Source organism: Talpa europaea (genome assembly GCF_964194135.1).
Source record: "Talpa europaea genome assembly, chromosome: 14".
NCBI lineage: Eukaryota > Metazoa > Chordata > Mammalia > Eulipotyphla > Talpidae > Talpa > Talpa europaea.
This window is the reverse complement of record NC_140082.1, coordinates 28869204-28888237: the sequence shown is the minus strand read 5'-3', so window position 1 is coordinate 28888237 and position 19034 is coordinate 28869204. Positions and strand designations below refer to the sequence as shown.

The 19034-nt window shown below is 41.9% G+C and overlaps 1 protein-coding gene across 6 annotated transcripts in view; it reads right to left on the bottom strand.

Moving 5' to 3' along the window:
* FRMD4A (FERM domain containing 4A) overlaps window positions 1–19034 on the bottom strand; it is a gene marked incomplete at both ends in the record, with an annotated part of 535058 nt that overhangs the window by 237873 nt on the left and 278151 nt on the right. For 2 of the 6 annotated variants that reach the window (XM_084253885.1, XM_084253886.1), the window contains one exon: window positions 16697–16855. The exons of the other annotated variants lie outside the window; for them this stretch is intronic. In XM_084253885.1, coding sequence (XP_084110011.1) covers window positions 16697–16855 — 159 coding nt within the window. Of the gene's footprint in view, window positions 1–16696; window positions 16856–19034 lie in introns of those variants that run through there. 6 annotated transcript variants of the gene reach the window in all.

Genomic DNA, 19034 nt, shown 5'->3' with positions numbered 1-19034 from the left:
CAAGAACTTTCTTTCATGTTGGTGAACTTTTGGAGTGCTGAGGCAATGGTGGGGGGGTGTATCCAAGGGAGGCAGGGGACTGTGCACCTCTTTCCATGTGACTTCCATCTGGTAGCTCCTGAGTTAAGTCACTATAATAAATTCTAGTAAGTAAACTTTTTCTGAATTCTTTGAGCTGTTCCAGCAAATGAATTGAACTCAAGGGCTGGGTTGTGAGGACCTCCAATGTATAGCCAGTTGGTCAGAAGCAGAGGTGTTAACCTGCACTTGTGACTAGTATCAGAAAGCGGGATGAAGTCATGTGGGACTGAACCCTTTTAATATGTGGGACCTGACAGGTAAGCAGTCTCAGAATTGACCATCTGTGGACACCCTACTGGAGTCAAGCACATAATGCTTGACTGTGGAAGCCTGCACATCTGGTGTCAGAAATGGAGTAGCAGAATTTAGAGTAGAGGACGAACATGAGTGTTTCCTTTATACTAGGTTTTCCAACTCCAAAATACACCATAAAACTACTGAGATTTTTCAACTCTTGTTTCAGAAGCTATGGGTATGGAGAACAGACATTCACATCTGTGTAGTTTTCTCTTTGGAATGCATGAAATAAGATGCTAGTCATTCTCTATGTCATCAAGAGTCAACACTTCTTATGACAGATCACAGCATCTCAGAAAATGTTTCTTTAATTAGCAGTGTTACTGATTTTGCAACATGTAGATGATTTCCCCAGGAAAGAGTTTTCTGGGTGAATTCAATGTGACCTTACCCTGTGTTCGGCATTCTACTCCACCCACAGCTGGTCCTGTGGAGATGAAAAACATGCACACACCCTAAAATCTTGTCCCACATAAGTGGCTTTGGGGGATGATAAATTCCCAGCCAGGCGGAGGCAAAAAAGAAAGGGACACTTGCCTGGTTGTTCTGGCTAAATTTTACTGATGTTTCAGAGAGATGTTATTTCTGGCATCATCTTGATAAGTGACTCAAATGCTGGTTTTATCTTGGGGAAAGTCTGACTCTTCACAGATTTCATTTCTATCTTATCTCCTTCACTGCAATTCAACTAATTTAATACTATGCTGATCTAGTGCTGGAAGGGATAGAAAAACAAGTAAGATTGATCTTTCCACTCAAGGAAGCTAGGGTTGGAGATAGGACATTATGTAAATAATGCCATTGCAAAGCAGAATGTTAATAATAATAATAATAATACAGTTGCCATGTGCTATAGGAATTTAACATTTCTTGGAGAAGTCTACCCTTCAACCTCTCTTTCTTCACCCCCTCCCCTTTGGTCAGTCTGGTTTACTATGCTCTTGCCATGCTGCCTTCTTTCTATTCCTAGAGCAGACCACATTTATTTCCGCCCCAGGACATTTGTCCTTTGTCTCTTTGCCCTGTTTTTCCTCTAGAACTTCCCTTGCCTCATTCTTTTTTATTATTTGGGAGTCATCCTCTCCAGAAACTCTTTCTGACAACCTTATCCTACTAGTTTGCTTAGTTATTGTCTCTCTTGCCAAACTGAACATAAGCTTTACCTATTTAAGTATATATGTATACATATATATGTACATACCCATCCATATCCATACCTATATATGTAAAGCTTATGTTCATACATACATATGTTTGGCAGTCATGGGGAAAGTAGGAATCACATTCCCAGAGGCCTCTTGTGAATTGCAGTGTCTTCACACAAACCTGACTCTATCATCACTCTTAGTTTGTGATACTTAGGTTAAAGGTAGGCTAGAAATAAGAAGCAAATTATCTTTAAAAGCAATATGAATTTTCTTTTAATAAAGGACATTCAGTTCAATTCTTATAGGCATAGACACATGTTTCTTTTCTTTTTTTTTTAAGATTTATTTATTTATGCAAGAACCGGGGTATAGGCCAGATGTGCAGGAGGATGAAAGGATTTACCAGAGACAGAGCAGGGAACAGAACAGACAGACTGACGAAATACACTGCTGAGGGGAGGATACAGGAGAGGTCTGCTGTGCCATGTGGGTATTTCCCTGGTTGGCTGGGATCGAACCCGCACTGCAGGAGTTGCGATTGCCTCACAGCGCAGCCCTCAACTACCTGCGCCACCAGGGAGGCCTGGCATAGACATAATTTTCTTTCTTGGACAGGCCCCATTTTTAAAATGTCACAGGATCTTAATAAAGCGTACATCATAATCAATTGTGTAAGGCAGTCATCCAATCCGATTTTACTTTTTTTTTAAATTAAGATTTATTTGTTTGTTTGTTTGTTTGTTTATTTATACAAGCACTGGGTACAGTCAGAAGCGCTGGAGGGTGAGAGAATTCACCAGAGCCAGAGCGGGGAGCAGAGCAGGCAGAAGGACCAAAGCACACCGCTGAGGGGAGCAGCGGGTGGCAGGAGAGGTCTGCACGCCATGTGGGACCCTACTCCGGTGGCAGGGGAGCCGCCGGGGATCAAACTGGCGCTGCAGAGGCTGCGGGCAACTCTGCAACCCAGTGCTCAACCACTGCGCCACCGGGGAGGCCCCCAATCCTATTTTAATAATTCTGCTCTGAAATGCCATTTAATGGGTGATTCATTGTAATCCCAACCCAAGTTACTGAAGTGGACATGCACAAAGAATGATCCAGAAACCAATGAGACTGACAATACTGCATGGGTGGAGAAAATTCTGACTCAAGGAGCCTCTATTCTGCAGGTGAGTTGCACTATTGGTCCACTGGCCTTTCACATAGGACCAGGAGCTAACCCTTGAAGTCTGAGTTTGCAATTCCTCCCTAAATGAAAAACACATTGTAACACCAGAGGTGGCGCCTGATGGCAGGCTTATTTGCCAACATGGAGACAGTGCCCTGCTGGGGTATACTTTGTTTTGGAATTTCTAGAGTATTAAAGACCCTACAGAGAAACTGTGTTCCAAATGCAGAGATACCAGCCTTCCAAAAAAGCACAGTGTGAGTAGGGGTGGGGGTGAGTAGTACTCAATGCAGGCAGGAAGAGAAAGATATTGTACTATACTTATACATAAAGCAGGATATACAAAGAATATTTCTGTATTTTTTAGGCTTTTCCTGAAATTGGTAGTGCTTGTGAAAAATATCAAGGTGGTTGTTATTTTAAGCCCTTTCAAATTCACTTCTAAAGCTGCTGCAAAGGTTTTTCCTAGCAAAGCTAGATTTTCAAGAATGCTTAAATGATGAATAAAGGATCAAAAATGAAACCACCACCATTTATCGAGGACCTTGTATGAGCTAAATAACATGCTGGGTGCTTAGGTAGGATATTTACGCTCATTATAATATTATAAGAAATTTATTTTCACCCCATTTAACAGAAGATGAAAATGAGACTAATGCTAAAAAAGTAGGTGGCCAAATTGATGTGACAGATCAATGATGGCCCTGATTTAGTGCAGATGGGTTATTTGGCGTGTATCAGTCTGACACCAGTTTCTACTCCTTCAGGTATGCCATGATGCTAATTAAAATGACTAGCTGTACCCCTAGCAGCAGCATTATTCTAGCAGCATTATTCACAATAGCTGATATATACAAACAACCTAAATGTCCATCAATGTACAAGTGGATAAAGAAATTAAAGCATATGTATACAATGGAACATTGTTCCGTCACAAAAAGAAGGAAATCCTGCCATTTGAGACGATATAGATGGAGCTTGAGGGCATATATTCTAAGTGAAATAAGTAAGACAGAGAAAGCAAATACTATACGATCACTCACACATGGCATCTAAAACCAATACCAAAACTGAGTTCACAGATTAAGAGAGATCAGATTTGTGGTTACCAAAGGCAGGAGTGGGTTGCTGAGGCAGGTGATCAAGAGTGCAACTTCCAGGGTCTCCCCGGTGGCACAGCGGTTGAGTGCTGGGTTGCAAAGCTGCCCGCAGCCTCTGCAGCACCGGTTCGAACCCCGGCCACCGGTCGAGGGTCCCACATGGCACGCAGACCTCTCCTGCCGCCCGCTGCTCCCCTCAGCAGTGTACCTCGTCCATCTCCTGCTCTACTCTCCCCTCTGGCTCTGGTGGATTCTCTCACCCTCCCCCATGCTTCGGACTGTACCCAGTGCATGTATGTTTAAATAAATAAATAAATAAATAAATAAAGTGCAACTTCCAGTTGTAAGTAAGTACCAGGGATGTAATGCACGGCCCAGTGACTACAGCAACACTGCTCTATAGGATATCTGAAAGTTGTTAGGAGAGTTCACATCACAAGGAATAAAGTTTTTCTTTTGTATCTCTCTGAGATGACAGATGCTGACTTACAGTGGTAAGCATTTCACAGTACAGATCAAAAGACTATCCTGTACACTTAACTGTTATGCAGTGCTGCATACCAATTCTATCTCAATAAAACTGGAGAAAAAATAAAACTACTGATGAAAAAGAAAATAAATGTGGATGTGTGGCTGTGCATTTTTCTCTGGGGCATAGAAAATTGTGAAATGATTTAGCTTTGTGTTTTAAGATTCAAATGACTTGACTTTCTGAGTAGCATTAACAATTTGGAGAATTGTTGGATAGGAAAACAAAACAAACCAGCTACTCCCAAGACTTGGCCCTCAGTAAGAGCTTGGGAGGGGCAGAGAGCAGGACATTTTTGAAAACTGAGTTGCACAGTAAGTTCCACATTCAGTTCTGATCCTCCCTCCTGCCCCCACACCCGGCACTTCCTCAAGGCCTGAGAACTGAGTATCTAGAACATTCTTGTTAAATAACTGGATTAGAAAGTTGTGAAAGAGTCAACAGACTCTGAACAGAGGGTAACCCAAACAGTTTATTAATCACAAGATCAGCCCTCTCTCTAGTGGGTGGCTCTGACTGTGTATAGATGTGTGTATGAAGTTCATCTTGAAGCTGAAATATTAAACAAATAGCCAGGTACCTCTGAGAGGCTCTACTGCCTGATTGTTTATGCTTATGAATCTTACCACTTCTTTTTGGTTTATACTTTGTCATCAGCAGAAAGCCAAAGGAAAAGGAGATGATGTAAATCCCCTTCACTGAGGAAAGCACAGTGTCTCCTATTTAGAAGTTAGCTGGGAATTGGGAATCCTTGGTGTTATTTCTAGTTGCAATATTGATTCATGGGGTTGAGTAAATCACTACCATTTTGCTGTCTTCAGTTCCTCATTCCTCGCATCCCTAGTATCTCTCTGAGCCCCATCTCTCTGTGTCATTCTTTTTGTAAGTCAGTAAGAAGTCAACCATATACGAGACCTGTGAATATGGTGTATGTTATTTCCCCTACAACTTTCCCTTGGCTAACATTGTTTTTCTTCTTGGGAACCCTCTCCTCTAGTATAACCTAGATAAATTTTGTCTGTTCATCTTCCTCCCTGAATCCTGTTCTGAGCACTGGTCTTTTTGCGGAGACCGAACAGTGTTTGTTGTCTAACAAACATGTGGCCTCTATTGGTTACTGCTAGGCATTGCTGGCTTTCTACTTACTGGACTTACTCATCCCTCAGGGAAACTGAACAAAGGGTCAGAGGGGAAAAAAAAAGGTCAAAACTAGCAGGAAAATTATAGATCTGAGACTTATAGCAGGGGACGGGGAGAGATAGGGGCCTAAACAGGGGAGGGAAGAACACATGGGACTATGGTGGCAGTTCACAGGTGATGTGGTGGTAGATTTATGGGATTACACCTAAAGGGAGATATCAAACACTGTACAGAAATGAATGACATTGTAAGAGAGAAAGAAAGAAAAAAAAAACAAATTAAAAATTGCAGCAAATGTTTTACCCTACCTTGCTGCTGTGTTTCTCAGGCAGGGTTAGCACACTGACTGGCATAGGACTCCCTAAATATTTGTTGATTGACATGTAAAGTTGTGATGATGGCCACAGAGGTGATGGCTACCTTTGTCTGCAGGAACAATGCTAGAGCTTGATGTGCAGATTCTTACTCAGTACAACAAAATTCTGAGGTCTCATTTATGCTCATTTTATCATGGAGGAAACTGGAATTCAGTAACAAGATAATTATCACACAACTAGTAGGTGCTGGGAGTCAGTCCTAGAGCTACAGGCTTCTAGAACCACCATGTCACCCTGTACCAATAAATTAACAAATAGACAAAAAATTAAAACATCCAATGATAAGAGGCAGGGCTATGTGGATTTATGATTAGCATGTGGATTTATGATGGCTAAAAATGGCAGGCAGACAACGATAACAGAAGGAGGAAGGTGATACCATGAGGATTTAGCTTTGCTATATGAGGATAATACAGGATAATATAGCTTTGCAGGCAATGGATTTTTCATAGTGGATCCCCAGTTTAGACCATATTACTTAGCCTTTCAAACCCTGAATTCTGAAGTTATATTAACTGGGGTTGAATGTGGCTTCACAACTTCCTAGCTGTTTTATATTGAGCAAATGACTTAAAATTCTCTGTGTACAAATCTGGCCAATAATGGCAACTCCTTCATTTGGTTGCCTTCAGGAGTCAATAAGTACATGTGAGGTGTATACATCTCAAACTCCAAATAACTGTCAGCTCTTATTATCAAGACCCTCTTATTTAGACCAAAGCAAGAGAATCTAGACTGAAAGGCTATTTTGCCAGGCTTCAGGGGGTAGGAAAGAGTTCTGCTTTGATCCTTCACTCCCAAACACAACAAAGAAATGACAGACAGGTGGATTTAGAAGAGAGAGAAAGGCAAACCGTTGACTATCTGAAGGCTTATGAAATTCACCAGAATAGAGCATGACTCAGGAGAGCTTGCACTCAGGATGGACACCGGGGAGGACCCCCTGGTGGTGGATGGTTAGCACTGCAGTACGTCAATCTGTGCTTTCTGCAATTACCATACACAGCCACGAAGAACAGTCTCAAATCCGGTCTCTGATGGCTTTGTAAGCGCATGTGCAACCTAATCTCCACTTTCTTATCTGTAAAATGGGATAACCATAGTTACTCCATGGCAACCTCATGGGTTCACTGGGAAAATTAACATATATGGAAAGCACTGGGAAGAAAACTAAATTTTTCTCTAGTCTAGCTATAACCAGTCTAGACAAGTAGTATCTTTGGGTGGTTGAGATGGTGCCTTAACAGAAGAGGGAACTACTCTAGACTCAGTAAGATTCCCCAGCACTCCAAGTATTTTCTTCTACACTGTGACTTAAATATGGGAATTTTATTAGACAGCAGTGGCTAAAATTCTGATAATCTCTTCTTAGCAACCCTATGGTCTTCTCCCCCATGGTGATCAGAAAATGTCCATTTACACTCAAAAGCTGTGAGTTTTAAAAAGAGTTGATATCATCAAATGATATGTTTTGAATATGCTGCAAAGAATATTTTGAATTTTTTTTTTAAAGTTTATGATTTCTTATTGGGGCAACATTGGTTTGCAACACTGCATGTAGGGGTACAGGTTCACACCTCTTCAGATGTGTGTTACACACCACCAGTAATGTCAGGAAAGAGCTCTGCTTTGATTCTTCACTTTCAAACACAGCAAAGAAATGGCAGATAGGTGGTTTTTTAGGCACAGGAGGCAAATTAAATATGCCATTAGTTACTAAAAGGAGGCCACCCCAACCTCATAAATCACCCACTACCAAAGCACCCACAGTCCTCCAGCAAAGTCCTCCACTGGGCCCCAGTCCCCTTTTGCTATCCTACCACCTCCTTCCCCTCTGGGAGGCTCAGTTCTGCAGAGACCTTTTAGAGGAAGGCCAGACTGTATCACAAAAGTTGAGTAATTATTTTCAAAGAGTTTACCTAAGGTTTCATGGGCACAGGAGGCAAATGAAATATGCTATCAGTTATTAAAAGGAGGCTACCCCAACCTCATCAGTGTCCTAATTTCTTACCTAAGCACACAGCGAGAGCTGGCACTTCATGCTTCTGGCTTGGATCAGGCCTTTCAACAAGGTATCAGCTGAAATTTCTCCCCCTGGGCTGAACAAGCACTTGTCTTACTCTGAAAATGCTTAGGGGCCCTGCACTCTTGACTTGGCCAGGAGAGAAAACAAACTGCAGGTTATTTAGTCCAGACCAGTCGACGCTGGGGAAAAGCCCCAGTGGCTGCCCCAGAACAAGGAAATCACAAATAAAATACTCACTTAGGGAAGCACAAACAAAGCCCCATGGTGTGGGTGAGGCAGCCCCCGTATTTGGATACAGGCTGGCATGGAGGAGAGAACAGAGGGCCCTTTAGATTTCGAGGAACCACTAACCCTGTGACTTTCATTCATCTGTAAGTCCCCAGTGGCATCTGCTACCTAACACACCAAAATTGCCTATTTAGAATCTAGGGTCACAGTTTGCTTACTTCCTGACAAACTGTCTGTCAAAAGACTTCCTTAAATTTCCCCAGAAACTTAAGGGAGGCTGGAGAGTTATGAGCATAACAATAATCCTTTCTCTATTTTGGAAATAGAAAGGTTTCTTTTCTTCTTTGAGAAGCTAAGGAATATTGTTTTGGATCTCTACTCATTTTTCAGATAAGTTGATATGAAAGGATCAGATAGCTTTAAATTTGCTTTATTTTGTAGCAAATGGATATACTGATGATAATGGTTTAATATTTTTTGAGCTTGTACTGCTTATCAGTCTGGGTCTAAGTATTTTACATATAATGACTCATTCAATGCTAAAGATAACACTATGTGGTAAGTGGACCTTTTATTTCTATTTTATAGAAGAACTGGTCTGGGAGCTGGGACTTGTTTCAAATGTGCTGACAGTCATAGGCCCTTAATCTCAACTAGCCAGTCTCTGAGATAGACTAACTGGTCAGCTGCTCAACCACCCGATCTTTCCAGTGGCCCTGGGGACTGGATGTGGTCATGTGACCATGTTGTGGCCATTGGTATGTAAGTAGACAAGAGAGCATCACTTCTTTGCTAAATATATAGGCCACTGAAGCTCTAGAGTCACAAGATGACCCTACGTGATCCTGTGGAAGGCCATCTACTAAGCAGAACATGTGGACTTACTATGAATGAGAAATATGTTCCAATCATGTTCGATCACCAAGACTTCTAAGTTATCCACTGCAGAAGCCCAAGTTACTTTAGTTCATGAACTCTAATGAAACTAAATGAATTGTCCACAGTAAAAATGTTATTAGCAGTGAACGTTACGCGAGAATTGTCACTTAATTCTAAACTATGCGTTTCCTGTCATTCTCTGGGGAGTGCAGCCACAACAAGAAAATTCTCCTCTAACTTAGGATGATAAAGAGATGCCATACTGCGTTTCCATCTCTCAAAGGGAATTAGTGTGAGATGAAAATAATCAGATTGCACAATCATCATTTATTGGAAACCCAGCTGGCTGTGGGGATGAGCTTATACCCCTGAGAATGAGGAACATTTCCACCTGAGGTTTCCAAAGGTTTCCAAAGCAGGCTAGCTGGTTTTTCACAAGGTGAAGTAGTCAGTTGGGACAATGCTTAGTGAAGTGTGTCCAGTGGTCAAGTAGCATGGTTGTGGTATTGTAAATGACATAAAACATGTCATATGACATAAAACATGTCATACTTACTAAATAAGGACACATGATTGGTAGGCCTAAAAATTCTGATATTCTTTTCCAGCTGTCTGCTGCAGTCACTATGGGTCAGTGTTATTGGATTATTCCTGTTTATCCCCCCTACCTTTGCCTGGTTAACTCCCACTGAGCATTAAGGTCTCTGCTCTTATATTGTCTCTTCAGGAAGCTTTCCAGAATATCTCAAAATGGAAAGGGCCCTTGTTATGTCCTCATAGGCTACCAGGTACCTACTGTCAAAGCACCAGCCTCCAATTTTAATTTCACATAATTACTATAAGAACACTGTCGAATGAATAAAGGATTACCAGATCCCCACCACTGAACCTCTATAAGAATATGGAATTATGTTTGGCTTTGCTCACCACTCCAACTTCAGAACCTATGATAATATTGGGCACAGAGCATGTGCTCATTCATTATCTGTCAGATGAATGAACATACAGGGGAGTGAATGAATGAATTTCATATAATTAATGGAAAAGCTGAGGTAGTGAATATGCCATATCTGGATTCATTGTAAATTCTAGAAATATAATTTAGAATTCCTGATTTCTGTAGCTGCTGCTGGTCATCATCCAAATAACTCTATTGAAAGAGACTATCCAAATAAAGTGGCATTTGCATATCTGACCATCACCCCAGAACAAAAGTCCATAGCATAGGTAATGCAATCCTTTCAATCCTTTCTTACAGGCGGCCAGTGACTAGCTTCTCTGAGACTCAATATGGTGTCCTTATTTATAACACCTCCCAGTGGTATTGAGATAAAAAATAAAAGAATGTATTTGAAAGTAGTTTTATATGCATGAATCATTTCCTTGAAGTTAGGAAGTGTGAAAAACTAGCTCTCAAATAATGGGGTTTCGATAAGATAATGGTTTGTGAAAAATAGGACATACATAAGATGTTACACAAAGACTCGGAGTATCTATCAACTCCACCCCAAAATACCCTCAAGAAACATACAATTTAAGTTAAAAACTGACTGCTTCTCTTCTAGTGGAAGTACCACCTCCAAGTCCCCACCTAAGTAGAAATTTAGAGGTCCTCACTTATCAAGGTAGCTTGACATTGGTCAAAAAGCTAAAATTCTGAGTTGATTTCCAGGATGCTTTCACATAGATTAGTATATGTAGTGAGGGACTAACTGAACGAAAGTGAGAGATGGTTGATATAGTAACTGACAGCTAATTTTAAACCTTCAAACCAAGTACTATTTTCTCACTTGAACCAAGGGAAGATAGAAACATATCCATGTCAGACTTGAAAATACTTCATGAGAAAAAGTAAAAACTGACCTATTATGTTGCTTGTAAATCCTGTCCCATGCCAAAGGAAAAACAATTAGAAAACTCAGGAATGAGCATTTCCTTTCAGTCCTATTGCAAAGATGTGACTCCATGTCAAGCTAGCAAAGAGTGTTGTAGAAGACAGGGCATGTGACATTCCAGCCTACTGGTGGAAAGGCAAACCAATCATCCTTTCCTGACAGATACCAGCAACTGTAATGAGTGGCAGAAAAGATTAAAATAAACAAATGCAGACTTGACAAAAGTTACAAAGAAATGTAATAAATTTGCTAATTGTTCTTCCTTGGTGCAAGTCTTCCCCCACCACACCCCTTTAACTATAACACATGTTGTATATCACTGGAGAAAAGACTAAGCCCTACACCATATGTAGTCATAAAATAACACAAAGGGCAGAGTCCTTTGAAAACATACATCGTCATAACGAAATGATGAAAGGGGAACAGCAAAAATAGCAAATTGAGACTCCAAGCCTGACGTTCCACATGTGGGAACGTTTGTTGGAATCGAGGCATCATCCACCATGCCCAGGCTGGTTCTATTAGTTATTTCAGGAGATACTAGTGAATCACTGAAAACCCAATCTCATTTTAGGGGAGCTGCTCGTCATTAGGACAATTGGCCACTGACATCATTGTAATAGATTGTGCATATAACTGATGATCTGCATTTTCAAATAGCACACATTTCTAGAAGCTCTCAGTTTAGAAACACCATTTTCACTAAGAAGAAAAATATGTAAAATGTTCTTTGTGATCACAGACCCCATCAATCTCATGTATTAGTTCACTTAATGTCTTGTTTTTCTACGGGTTGGTGGGAAATATACTGCTAGACTTCAGGCCTGACTCTGAGGATCACAAAGAGCTAGTATTAGAGCCCTGCGTTACAACTGCCCTATTTAAGTTAAAAAGAAATCTCCCTAAACTACTAACACTTAGGAGACCACTCCAGCACCTGGTGTGTACTTCCTTCTAGAAGTAGCCATGATGGGTGTGATTTTAAAACCCTTAGGAAACCACATTTCTTGGAGGAAACAGGGACTGTGCCCTGGTTTGTTTTCCTAGTCCGAGTTTCTCCAATACAATTTATACCCTACAATCAGGGAAACCAGGTATGTCGCCTCTTTGTGCTTTGTTCAGCAGGCATCAGGAAATAAAAAACAGAAACTAAGCTGTAATTCTCAGGAGGGGTGTAGTTTCCACAAATAGACCAAAACCAAAATAAAACAAAAAAAAAAATAAAGAAATAAAGAAACTAATGACATCCAACTTAAAAATATAATAATCTAAAACAGACTTACATATGCCATACATATGTGTTCTACATCTTTAGGGCCAGAAGCAATTTATGGCAGGGTAATAATTCAGGTTGTTTGTCTTACTTATTTTTCCTACAGTTCATACTGCACAACCAGGGGTGATGAGGGGGAGGGTAAGGTGGTACAGAGGTGGATCCATGACACTTCAGTGCTCCCTGCTCCTGGGGCTCTTTTTCAGGTCTCTGGGATGATTCCTAGCAGTATGTGCCACATTTGCATAAGGGAGCTATTTTAGTTGCCATCAGTTATGACTACTGTCTCTTTCCCTGCTCACTTCCCTCTGTGAAACTTCCCCCTTTGGTCAGACAGCACCAGAATGGCCAAGGGCATATTTCAGAATTCAGCTAAGGGGAAGTTGAGTTGGGGTACATTATAGTTTTGGTCTACCTAGCCACCTGGCTACCTACCTACTCACCGATCTCTCATTCAGTCATTTCCATCTATGTATGAAAAGATGGGAATAAGCTACATCAGTGTAGAAATGCCTTCTTGCCATATTTCTCATCCCTGCATGTTGGCTTAACCTCAGTCATCCATGATGGTATATTCAGATACAACAACTACAACTTAATAGAATATATACAGACTGCTCTTTGTCCCTGGTTCCTAGCACAGAGCTCCTAAAATCCTTGTAATTTCCTAAGTGATAAGAGCACCAGGAGCATCTTTGACCCTCATTCCTGGTACAGGACTCCTAAATCCCTTGGAATTTCCTGGGGTATCAGAGTGACTTTTGTTTTAATGAGGCGACTCAGGGTGAGCTCCTGGATGGCTCCTGGAAGGGGTCTAGTAATCACAAGCACCAAGCCATGCTGAGAAACCTAGAGTTTTAGTCCCACCCTCCATCCTCTGGGAATGGGAAAAGCTAGTGATCAAGTCATTGATTGATCATACCTACATGATGAAGCCTATAACAGTCCTAAAAGCATGCAGTTCAGAGCTTCTGAACTGGTGAACACATCCACTTGCTGGCAGTGGGGCATACCCTAACTCCCTGGGGACAGAAGTTACTGGACTCAGGACACTCCCAGACCTCAACCTATGTACTGCTTCATCTGGCTGTTCAGCAGTATCATTTAAAGCATCCTTTAATAGACTGATAAGTATACTTCCCTGAGTACTGTGAGTGAGCTTTTCTAGTAAGTGACTGAATCCAAGGGGGAAGAGGTCATAAGAACCTCCAATTTATAGTCAAATCCAATAGAAGCTGCAAGTAACCTGGGGCCCATTACTTGTGACAGGCCTGAAGCAAGGGCAGCCTCAGGGGACAGAGCCCTTCCCCTGTGGAGTCTGTGCTAAGCCCAGGTAGCATCTGCATTGCTTGATGTGGAAGCCCCACATGTCTGGTGTCAGATGTGTTGTGAGTGTAATACTGGATGAGAGTAAAGGAGAACTCAGAACTTTTCCTACACAGCTGCCTAAACAGAGCACAATGCCATGGGCATAGAGCTACCCCATCACTAGCAAAAATACTCTTGGTGAATATTTCCCAAGCTAAACAGTCAGAATACGGTACACTAAAAAACATTCCCATTTGTATATACATTTGCACTGTGAGCACTTTCTTTTTTTTTATTATTATTATTTAAATTTCGTTAAAAGTTCTTTTTCTTGCGCCAGTCCAAGAATTTCACCTCTAGCGGCACAATATGCACTGTGAGCACTTTCATAAACATCCCCTTATCCCTTTCATTTCTATAAAGCTATTTTTTTCCCTATTCTGTAGTGCAGGAAACAAAGTTCATGGAAGAATAAAAGATTTTCTGGTAAAGTCTTCCTTATGCAAAGTTACTCTCTGCTCTTCTCGCAAAGACTCTAGTGCTGAAAAATGCAATCATTTATTTTTATGGCCTCTCCCCCAGAGTCTATGCGTTCCTGAAGATGGCCTGTATTTTGGGGGGGGGGGGTACGGAGGGACTAGGAGCAGGTAAAGCTGCCTGGGAGGGTGAGCCCGGTCTGGAATGCATGCAGACCGCCCTGGGCCAGCACCACTGTTTTGTTTTGTCTTTGGCTTTCCTGCTTTCTTCAGTGACTCCACCGAACTCTGCAGACTGCTAACTGGGCAACCTAGCATTTTAGGTGGGTCAACTAGTTTAGATTTGCTATCTTGGCTTTCCCCTCAGCATCTGCTTTCTAGACTCACCCATGGGAAGGAATTCCCCGCAGCAGCAGACATGGCCGTGTGGGCTGACCACCCTGAGTTGGCCAGAGATGGGCAAGCATGAGATGGGTCAGGCACAAGCTGCTGCTCAGCAGGTATCTGATGAGTGGAGGTTGAGGTTGAGATTGATTTATTTTTCCAAATAAATCAATATTCAGTACACTTAGAACATTAAAGAAAGTCCTGAAAAAAGCCTCTTGAGGGGGGGCTAATCCAACCCACTTACTGGATTTAGAAGCTCAGTTTTTATAAAACTGGATGAGATATGGGCCTCCCCTGGTGGCACAGTGGTTGAGCACTGGGCTGCGAAGCTGCCCGCAGCCTCTGCAGCGCTGGTTCGATCCCCGGCCACCAGTGAGGGTCCCACATGGCGCGCAGACCTCTTCCGCAGCCCTCTTCCGCAGCCCTCTGCTCCCCTCAGCAGTGGATTTCTTCCGTCTGCCTATTCTGTTCCCCACTCTGGCTTTGGTGAATTCTCTCCCCCTCCCGTGCTTCTGACTGTACCCAGTACTTGTATAAATAAATAAATAAATCTTAAAAAAAAAAAAAAACCAAAACTGGATGAGACACAAGGAGGAGATGATAAGAGGCGGACACCAGGAACCAGGGGCCCCAAATTTATTTGTAATAACAGTAACAACTAAGAAGACAGAATTATCTTGACTAAGGAATTATCCCCAAACATCAAATTGTTTGAGATTTGATTTTAAACCAAGGTTTCAGAAAAAGCTGCAAATGGACAAACTACCAGTAGGCTTGAATTTCCCACTTGGGGGATTTTTTTCCCCAGAATTCTTTCACATTCACAATTCATCACTGCAAATATTGTATAAATTTTGTGGAAGAGTTCTCTCAACTTTCTTTTATGTATGATTACAGCAGGCTTACTTGCTGTTTATAGGAAAACTATAAGCATGTGCTCTTCAAACACGGATTCTAGGGGGAAAAAATATTTCATTTCTAGAAACTACTTGAATTATCTTTGTCCTGTCTGCCAGTGGGCAGATGGAGAAACAGGAGCACTAGGGTGATGGTCAGGAGCTGGGGGGACCTCTGTGTCCCTCTGTGAGGTCAACCAAGCGCTCGTGGTCACATCTTCCAAAGAGCAGTTCTTTTAGTGCCAGTTCAGACTTCCCATGAAGGGTGGGGGAAGGGGCTATGTGGTGTTGCATTCTTTAGCCATCAGGGCTCATTAAGGGATTATACACCAACAAATTACACCTACAAGTCCAGGGGCCAGATGTGCCTCTCGGTTCCAAGCAATGTGGTGAGCCAGCTAAAAGAGAGAGCATGCCAAGCCACTGAAGCTGACTTAGTGGATGGAATACACTGCATTACAAAAAACTATCAACAGAAGAAGAGCTAATGACACCCTCTTTCAGGATCCAGGTCAGGGGAAGATCTCCCCTCTTGCCTCTTTGCCTTCACCCTGCTCTGTCTGGCTCAGCTCTGGCTAGGCTGCGGCTGTTAGGACTGAAGTTCCTGAGGCAAGCAGGGGCCTGGCTCAATGCCACCAATCTGGACAGATGGATGGGGAGCAAATGCTCTTGTCTCTCCCTTTTCAAGTGCTCTGTATCCACAGCCAATTTCCTCAGAAGGGCCACCTCCTACAGACATGTCTCTATTTTTTGTCCTTTTGAGAAAAAAGATGCTGCATGTGAATGCCTAATTCTGCAGTCAAATGCTCTACCCCTGAGCTATACCCCCCACTGAATGCCTAATTCTGGAGGGGGAGGGAGGTAAGGATGGAAGTGAGACTTAGGGTTCTTCCCTCTTTGCCTACTGTCCTGCACAGGTCCCTTACCCCAAAATACACACACACACACACACACATACAAATATGTACATAATACACATGCACATACATATACAACACATGAGCATAATTATGTGTACACATACAATACGTACAGATGTGTGTGCACACATAACACCCATGCACACATGTATCACACAAATATACCGGCATACATACAGAGAAAACAATAGCATCTCTTGCGAAAGGAGTCTGAACTCATGCAAAAGGCATCCTCATCTTTGTAGCAAGAGATTTTTGGCTACAAAGGGCTGTGTCATTTACCAGCTGGGTGGCTTTGAACCACCTAAGACTTTCTCTGAATTTCAGGCACATCCTCTCCATAATGGTAACATAGGCACCAACTTTAGTCACTTGTTGGAAAACTGAGTTGGATTTTGCTGGCGAAGAGCCTGGCACCCCAGAGGTGAGCCTCGATTCTTGTTAACCTGCTCCTCTTTATTACAACAGGCTTCCTAGCTGGAACATGCAGTGGTTGACTCCCCTACCCCACCATTCACAACCCATTTCTCATGCCTTAAAGAAACATGCAAGGAGCTTCCAGTCCCACCTGGTAGACAGCCCTGGAGAAGCACCATGTTCTCAACATCAGCTGCAGGACCCGAAGGTTTCCCTCTTGGCACATCCTCAGCACCCGGCAAGTCAGGCCCCACACCAGACGGTCCCAGTTACATAGCGGGTCCTCAGAGCCCAGCGGCCACGCAGCCATGCCAGCTCCAGCCCTGCCTCCAACCCTTTGGTCCCAGGCCTATGTACAGGGCTATGTTCTTTTAGTAACACAGAGTTCAGATGTCACTAAGATGCAATCAGGCAAGGAAAAAATGCAGTCAAAATAGCTGTTTCCTCTTGTTCCATTCTCCTCTCCCCCACCTTCCCTTTCCACTGCATACACTAATCTTCGGGGACTGTTTTCCTTCAAGGATTAGCAAGTGACTCCTAAATCAAAATGTTTTCTCTGGGTCTCTGGATGCTCCCCAGAGACAAGGTAAAAAGCTTCATCCTGCAGACAATTGCACATCCCTCCCTCGAAGTGGACGGCTGAGAGGCAAAGCAGGCTTTGGGGCAGGTCAGCATGGAATTTAGGGGAAAGTGTGGATCCAGAGTCATCACTGGGTTCTGGGATTCCATCCAGGGTGAGAAGCTAAGGGGAAGGAGCAGGGGCCTCCCCTGCCAGCATTCCCGAGACATTCCATTCATCCCTCCTCTTAACTCTTTCAAACTTAAGAGAACCACAGAGTTTCTGCATGGCGAAGCAAAATGTCCAATTTTATAACAACATTAGAGAAATTGCTATTTCTGTGGGCAATTTGCAAAGACTCAGGCATTTTCTCTGGCTATGTTTCAAGTCGAGGTTAGGATTAAAAGGGTTGAAAGAACACTTATCTGATAGATTTAATGTCAATATCTGAGGTTTTGGAGGAAAGCAATAAAAGAGGTAAAAGTAAAAGCAACACATCTCCACAATGGATTATTTTCTATAAAAGCTCTTGTGACTTTATTACATATTAGATAATGAAGACCCTATGAAGACTCAAAGAAAGACACCCATTTATTTGAGATGTCAATTAAGTTGTTTGAGTTTTGATAATTTTTAACCATGGCTCAGAAGGGCATCTACATCCTCATTCAACAGATTATAGCAAAAGATGAGATTCCAATGCAGGAAGGAGAGATAAGGGCTGGGGAGGACTCAGTCACAACACAACCAGTACTATTAAGAGAAGGGGCACATTTAGTCTTAGAATCATTCTGATTGCAAGGTCCTGAGAAAGCATTGTTGTTAGGGAGGTATATTTGCTTTCTGCACATTCTTTCCATTTATTTTTTTTGTCTATTGATCTAGCAATCATCTAGCCATTCACTTTATGTCTCTTAAACTCAAATTTTTAAATAATATCAGAAAATTAGTAGAGTATAACACACTAATCCACTGAAATGTTCAGGAATCAGACACATTGAATTTGAATTTGGCCCTACCACTTACTGTGCCACTTTAGATAAACTAATTGACTGATCTACTTTTTTATCCATAAGTGGGATTCATACCCACCTCACAGGATGGTTGTCAGGATTAAAGGAGGAAATACACTCAAGAATAGGAGTGTGGATAATGCAGGTAATGGTATACAGCTGGTTTTAATTATTTTTTTTTCTCAGCAGTTACCATGATCAGGTCATTTAGGGTCACTATGTGTGTTTCTTATCTTATTCACCATAATCCCTTTTCTACTTTTGCTTCATATCAATGCATCAATTAGTTGGATTGAATATATGAAGACCATTTTCATCTAAACTCTGCTTTGATGAGTTTTATCGTTTTTCCATGAGTAATGGCTCTGGGGTAAAACACTATGCATGATTTCATTCCCGTACATTATTACTTTATTTCCATGCACCCTATAATAATAGCTCGGGTGGCGGGCGGGGGGCGGGGGCTAAGGAATTTTGCCTTTTTTACAAACTCTCCATCAACAGGGAGAGTTTGATAAGAAAGAAAGAAGGAATGAGAGATGAAAGATAAAGACAGAAAGAAAAGAATTTAAATTGAAAAACAAATTGCGTGTGGAAAATGATTGTTCCATTAACATTGACTAACTGCCTTGGTATTTTCAAGAAAAAACAAATGCCAGCTATATCATAGTTAGCTTTCACATGTGTCCCCAAGCTCATGCTCTCCATCCCCTGGGGATTTTGGCTGTGAACCAGGCTCTTATCCAAAGCATGCAATTATGAAATAGATAGGGACAGTTTTAAAGACACCATTTTACTCTATGATTAAATAATGTGACCTTAAAATAAAAAAAGTGAACTATATATTTAGCTTATGATCTGGGAATCTTTTAAGACTAAAGGTGCCATAATGAGCTTTTAAAAAAAACAAACCCAAA